The sequence below is a fragment of the Drosophila suzukii genome, chromosome 3 (genome assembly GCF_043229965.1).
Source record: "Drosophila suzukii chromosome 3, CBGP_Dsuzu_IsoJpt1.0, whole genome shotgun sequence".
Taxonomy (NCBI): domain Eukaryota; kingdom Metazoa; phylum Arthropoda; class Insecta; order Diptera; family Drosophilidae; genus Drosophila; species Drosophila suzukii.
Genome location: NC_092082.1, coordinates 38865475 through 38873015, shown reverse-complemented (window position 1 = coordinate 38873015; position 7541 = coordinate 38865475). Strand labels below are relative to the sequence as shown.

At 39.8% G+C, this 7541-nt stretch overlaps 1 protein-coding gene across 8 annotated transcripts in view; it reads right to left on the bottom strand.

Moving 5' to 3' along the window:
* LOC108011912 (calcium/calmodulin-dependent protein kinase kinase 1) overlaps positions 1-7541 on the bottom strand; it is a 244973-nt gene that overhangs the window by 197218 nt on the left and 40214 nt on the right. For 7 of the 8 annotated variants that reach the window (XM_036822277.3, XM_036822281.3, XM_065868453.2 and 4 more), the window contains one exon: positions 55-960. In XM_036822277.3, coding sequence (XP_036678172.1) covers positions 55-936 — 882 coding nt within the window. In that variant the 5' untranslated portion in view covers positions 937-960. Of the gene's footprint in view, positions 1-54; positions 961-7541 lie in introns of those variants that run through there. The other variant, XM_065868456.2, reaches the window with a different exon arrangement.

Below are 7541 nucleotides of genomic sequence, written 5' to 3'. Positions count from 1 at the left end.
AAAAAGTAACGGGTATAAAATTCTGTAAATAAAAATAGGCAATAAAATGATTACCTGACCAATTTGTTCCATCAATTTATATTGGTTTAATTGAAGAAAACTTCCTGATTTTTCAATCGATATTCTCCTAGACTCTCGGAAAGGACGTCGTCGACTGGAATGTGGACTTCCAAAAGGACTACTATAGGGGCTATATGGCACATTCGGATAGATAGGGCGACTTTCAATTGATTGAAGTTTTGATGCTATACTATGTTGATGGGATATTTTGGTAGGGCACTTTTTAAAGCATTCGTTGTCCAAACTTAGGCAATGGTCAATTTCCTTTGAAGTCTTCGGCACACATTCCAACACTTCTGCGAACTCTGGAACTCTGGAATCAGTGCAGTATTGTTTTTGTATGTTTGTTAGGAAACAAGAATCTGGATTCCGGTAATTACTCAAAGAAGAACTTTGCTCGAGGTAGAATTCAATAGACTGAGATTTAATAAACTTCTCCTGTTTATCCAATGTACTTCCTTTCACAAGATCAATTGTCTTATGCGGATTGACAATCGGGTTTCCATAAAAACTACTATCGTTTATAGAAATCTTTGAAAAATTGCCAAACTTTATTGAGGACTGGGGTACTTCAAAATGATCAAGTTTTGGATTTTGAGTAATATTTCCTCCGTCCGATATTTTCTTTTCAACTTTCAAACCGCCATTTTTCGAAGTATTTATTTTACCCTGAAAGTCATATGCCTTTAAACCAATGCTTTCAAATTCAATTTTCTCAAGACTTTCGTCATCACAACCTCGTTTTTGTTCAGTCAAAAGTCCCAAATTCGCATTGTAAGTTTTATGCCCAATTTGAAGGTTATCAACTTCTTGCATCTTCGCTTCCTGATTATTCTTTCCTCCATCTGATTTTATTGATGTTACAATTGTATCCATTTTGGATTTTAGAAAGTGATCTGGCTGCAAATCAGAAATAAATTGTTTTGTTTTAATAAATTATTAATTTTTTTTCAGATATAAATGATAAATTTATAATATTTTCATGTTTGGTTTAAAAATAGGAGCCACAAACTACAGTTACTTAAGATTTTCGTTGGAAGGGGTTTTTTACCTGCAATAAAATCGATATGTAACAGGAAAAATAAAGAAAAAGAAAAGAAAGTTGCCGACCATATTCAGTATATATTATCTTGATCAGAATCAAAAACTACTTTACAAGCATAAAATATAATGCAGGACTAGTTTAGATTACGTATGCAGAAATCTATATTTTTCCTTTAGTTCCAAAACTTAAGTTTCACCCGTGAATCACCTGGTAAGTCAATGGTGACGTATAAGCTGTGACGCGTGACACTCTATATAGATATGTGTAGTCAGCGATGATTTCACGCATGTCGTACACTTCATTCACGAAAATTAAAAAACCATTTATAAATTCATTACAACAAATTTGTTTTTAATAATTAATAAAAATAAATAAAATTAAATAAAATACATATAAATTTATTTTACATTTATATTTTTATACCCTTGCGGAGGGTATTATGATTTCAGTCAGAAGTTTACAATGCAGTGAAGGAGACGTTTCCGACCCATAAAGTATACACTCGTATATTCTTGATCAGCATCACTAGACGAGTCGATCTAGTCATGTCCGTCTGTCGGACAGACCGTCCGTTTCTACGCAAACTAGTTTCTCAGATTTAAAGCTATCGGGCTGAAACTTTCCCAAAAGTCTTTTATATTTTGCAGGTAGTATATAAGTCGGAACCAGCCGGTTCGGGACACTATATCTTAAAGCTTTTAAAAACTGAGAGACTAGTTTGCGTAGAAACGGACGGACATGGCTAGATCGACTCGTCTAGTGATGCTGATCGAGAATATACTCGTACATACTTTATGGGGTCGGAAACGTCTCCTTCACTGCGTTGCAAGCTTCTGACTGAAATCATAATACCCTCTGCAAGGGTATAAAAATAAAATCCTAAGCAGCATCGCTTCTATCTCAAAATACTGTTATCCCAAAAAAATTTTCTTTTTTTCCTAACTTTATTATAATAAATATTTTTCCTCCAAGCTATTATTTAAAGAAAGAAAAGCAATTGTTGACCCTTAAAAAATTACTTTTCTCAAACAGCCGTAATTATACCCGTTACTCGTAGAGTAAAAGGGTATACTAGATTCGTCGGAAAGTATGTAACAGGCAGAAGGAAACGTTTCCGACCCCATAAAGTATATATATTCTTGATCAGGATCACTAGCCGAGTCGATCTACCCATGTTCGTCTGCCCGTCTGTCCGTCAGTCTGTCTGTCCGGGTGAACGCTGAGATCTCGGAAACTATAAGAGCTAGGCTATTGAGATTTGGCGTGCAGATTCCTGAGCTTCTTACGCAGCGCAAGTTTGATTCAGCAGAGTGCCACGCCCTTTCTAACGCCCACAAAACGCCCAAAACTGCGCCTCCTACAGTTTTGAGCTAGAATAAAAAGTTTAACTGAAATGTATTGTTTTCATCAATACCTATCGATTGACCCAGAAAAAAGTTTGCTACGCCCATTTTAACGCCAACAAAACGCCCAAACCTGTGACGCCTTCAATTTTCATGCTACATAAAAAAGTTTAACTGAAATGTATTGGTCTCGACAATACCTATCGATTGATCAAAAAAAAAAATTCCACGCCCACTCTAACGCGTATAAAGATTAAATCTGTCTACCGCCGGTAGTTGGCGCATTTTAATATCGCTTTGCTGCTTGCATATGTATCTCCATTTCCCTTTGGTCCCTTTAGCTGAGTAACGGGTATTTGAAACGTCTCCGTCACTATAGCGTTCTTCCTTGTTTTTACTGTAATCAATATTATCAAAAGAATACATTTAAATAAAATACCTACATTTTTATGCATATAGGCACTAAAAAAAGATAGAGATTCTTATTAAGAATATATATACTTTATATTACCGAATGATAATCATATCGACATTATGCTACTGGTAGAGACGCACCTCACAAACAAATACAATTTTCAAATAAGAGGTTACACTTTCTACCGCTCAGACCATCCAGATGGTAAAGCCCACGGCGGAACCGGCATCCTAATCAGGGAACGCATCAAGCACCACTTTCATCAAAGATTTGCAACTAATTACTTACAAGCCACGTCTATCAAAGTGCAGTCAGGCAACGGAAACCTCACCATAGCTGCTGTCTACTGTCCGCCTCGCTTTGCAATTTCTGAAGGACAATTCATGGACTTCTATAACTTGTTTGGAGATAGCTTTACAGCTGTAGGGGACTATAATGCCAAACACACGCACTGGGTATCATGCCCTGTGACTCCCAAAGGAAGGCAATTATACAATGCAATCATAAAACCGAACAAGAAATTAGACTATGTTTCCCTGGCCCCCCCCACATACTGGCCAACAGACCCCAGGAAAGTTTCAGACCTAACAAACTTTGCGGCGACAAAAAACATTCCCCGCAATATAATAAGCGCCAAAGCGCTTTCGGACCTGTCGTTAGACCATTCGCCAGTGCTAATAACTCTTCTTCAAAGCACAAAAACTACAGATCACCCCCTCAGGCTGACGTCGCACAGAACCAACTAGTAAAAATATAAAAAGTATGTGAGCTCACACATCAAATTAACCCCTCACTTCAACATCGAATCGGACATCGACTGCTCTACAGATGCTCTTGAAGAAGTATTCGTGGAGGCAGCCACTATCTCAACACCACAAGGCGGGGACGTGCAAACCAACCACTTCAAAACTAATCTGCAAATTGAACGGTTAGTCCTAGAAAGAGGCGCCTGCGACGTGCCTGGCAAACAAACAGATCGCCGTCATCAAAACAACGTCTTAAGGAAGCCACTCGCTCACTAAATCGAGCTCTAAAGCAAGAAACAGAAAATGCACAGCTCCAGTACATTAAAAAACTATCGCCAACCAGTACAAAACATCCTCTGTGGAGGGCTCACCCAAATCTGAGCTCACCAATCGAAACAGTCACTCCGACAAGAAATTCATCTGGCAGCTGGGTCTGCAGCGACGAAGACAAAGCCGAAACTTTTGCTTTACATCTCAGAAACGACTTCCAGCCGAACCCTGCCCCTGGTTCATTTTTCCTACCACAAATCGAATCTGAATCTATTTCCCTACCACCATTGTTTCAGCCAAAGGAGATCGCGAAAGTCATTGGGGAACTGAAACCGAAAAAGGCCCCTGGCGGTGACCAAATAACCCCAAAAATGTTAATTGAACTTCCAAACTCTGCCATTGAGGTTATTTGTAAGCTCTTCAATGGGATTATAACTCTCGGCTACTATCCGAAAAAATCTATTATCATTATGATACCGAAGCCCGGAAAAGACCACACAATTCCGTCATCCTACAGACCAATTAGTTTATTATCGTGTCTGTCTAAGCTGTTCGAAAAATGCCTTCTAACTCGCATAACACCATATCTAGGAGCACACAATGTTATCCCTGCTCATCAATTTGGATTTCGTCAAAACCATGGAACAATCGAACAAGTTAACAGAATAACATCATAAATACGCACAGCCTTTGAGCATCGGGAATACTGCAGCGCAATATTCCTCGATGTATCTCAAGCCTTCGATCGAGTATGGCTAGATGGCCTCATGCACAAAATCAAAACACACTTACCTGATTACACTCACAAGCTTCTTGAGTCGTATCTATACAACAGGACCTTCGCAGTAAGGTGCAATTCAACAACATCCGCCGACTACATTATCAAAGCTGGAGTCCCGCAAGGAAGCGCGCTAGGGCCTACTCTGTTCCTCCTATACACATCGGATATTCCCACGAACGAGCAGCTTACAACATCTACGTTCGCTGACGACACCGCAATTTTAAGTCGCTCGAGGTGCCCAGGCCGAGCCACAACACAGCTAGCAAACCACCTCCTCGTAGTAGAGAGGTGGCTATCTGATTGGCGGATTTAAATAAATGAACAAAAATGTAAACACATAACGTTTACTCTCAACAGGCAAACATGCCCTCCACTATTATTGAATAATACGCAGATTCCCCAAGTCAACGATGTAACGTATCTCGCCGTCCACCTTGACAGACGACTAACCTGGAGAAGACACATCGAACGCAAGAAAGTACATCCAAAACTAAAGGCCAGCAGCTTTCACTGGATTCTTAACGCTCGTTCGCCCCTGCGGGGGAACGCCAGCAGAAGCAACATAGACATTATACAGCGCGTTCAATCGAAAATCCTGCGAACTATCACTGGGGCACCGTGGTATATTCGCAACCAAAACATCCACATTCTTACCGTAAAAGATGAAATAGACAAACAAAAAGCGTCCTACAACGAAAAACTCTCTGTGCACCCCAATCGCCTCGCAAGAGGCTTGACTTGGGCTTCCAGCCGATCCCGTCTACAACGCAACGACCTGCAAGCCAGCTATAACTTTCGGGCCCCTTTAGCACAACATCAGTCATATGACTTTTATTTAGATTAGTTAGTTTAAGATTTGATACACTTATTGTTAGTATCCAAAGGGAGAAGATTAAATAAATAAATAGCAAAACATAAAAAAAAAAATATTACCGAAAACGTTTCAAACTTCTGCCTGAAATCATAATACGCTCTGCTAGTGTATAAACAAGCGTTTTGCTTTATTCAGCTTATTTCAGCCAAAAATGGTCGGATTTCGTTGTACCCTTTGTTTCAGTCAGAAGTTTGAAACACAGTAAAGGAGACGTTTCCGACCCCATAAAATATATATATTCTTGATTAACATGTCTGTTTGTCTGTCCGTATGAACGCTGTGATTTCGGAAACTACAAAAGCTAGAAATTTGGGATTAGGCATGCAGATTGTGGAGATTATTACGCAGAGCAAGTTTATTTCAGTAATGTGCCACGCCCACTATACCCACAAACGGCGGAGAAGTTAGGCGCCCACAGTTTTGTTGCTAGAAAAACAAATTAAATTAAAATCTATTGGTCTCGTCAATGACTATCGATTGACCTGAAAAAAATTTTTGACGGAACGAAGAAAAGTATTAACGTCAGAGCCAGACAATAAAAAATGTATTTACGCATGTGTGTGCGGCAAAGCGCGGCCAAGACAGAGCAGAGTGCGCGGCTAACTTATTCTATTGAATAATTAACTATCCAACAATTTGTCCTTTTTGTCACCCCTCTATCTCTCCAATAAACTCAATACCAATTTAAATTATCTAATTTCGAATATGTTAATGTAAACTTTAAATTGCTTAAAAACAATCGCTTCGAGCTCTTTGTATTACCCCTCTCTCCCTTCTGATCTGCAGTTCATTCACATAAGCGAAAAAGGAAGAGACGGAAGATCGTTTATCCAGTGTTGAAAGGCACGAGAAGACAATAAAAGGACCGACCATTTTTTTTCGAACCTTCGAAGCGTATTCGAATTCAAAGCGGTCATCTTAACGTTTTAACTCAACTATTATCAATTTTCAATTTAAAAGCTGAGTAACGGTCTGATAGTCGAGACACTCGACTAAAGCGTTTTCTCTTGCTTAAATTAAAAATGTTGATTTTGATTTGCCCCCAAAATTTTTTTTTGGTTTATGATTTGTTCTTTTTATAAACCAAGTTTCGGGGAAAAAAAGCGGCGAAGAATCTAGTACATCCTTTCACTCTACAAAAAACGGGTATAACAAATTTTATTTTATTGCTGTTTGAACTCAAGTGTGGCTTGTAGACCAAAAGATATTTTGTACTTATATAAGGTACTCGGTCCTTATACATGCTTGGACCGACCGTATGCCGTTCGTGAAGGACGTAGGATACCGTGATCTGTAGCGAATACTATCGTCGCGCTGTAGGTTACGAACCCTATTCGAGATAAAAGACTGCGACCCGTTTGATGGGCTCGTGATACGTTGCGGAGCAAGGTGGATCCGTGAGCTGCCGGGTTAATGTCACCCGCAGTTGTATGCAACGCCGTTGGTTGCAAAGATTCTCCCCCACACCCATTGAGGGATTACCCTCAATAAAAGCGTGTCACGAATACACTCTAGTGGCACCACGCATCTTCTTCCATTCACTGATACGGCTGTGCATTTGTTTGTCAACCGACTGTGCGCCGACGCGGTGTAATAGGATTCTAACCGACTTTACATTTGCTTCCTAGATCCCTCCAAAGTTTGGGCTCTGAGGCACATTAAATTGCCATTGAATTTTCTTTGTTGCTAATTTGGGAACTACAATCTTGTTAACTTGTTGGCGGAAATTTTGCAAACTTTGAAGAATTCTGTCGGTTGAAATTGGTGCCTCAACAGCTTTACATATGCTCGCAGTAGCCGCGTCGAGCTATAAAGCGTTGCAGAGCCATAAGGTTGATAATCCATTGACCGCCTATAGGTGAATTGCCTTGGTCGCAAGGCGTGTAATCTATCTCCGTTGCAATGAAATGATAGTAAGGTGGATTAACTCTGTGCATCGGAAAATCGGTCATTAATTGTTGACTTGGCTCAGGGCGTTGTCGAAAGCACTGCACGCAGCTTCTAAGT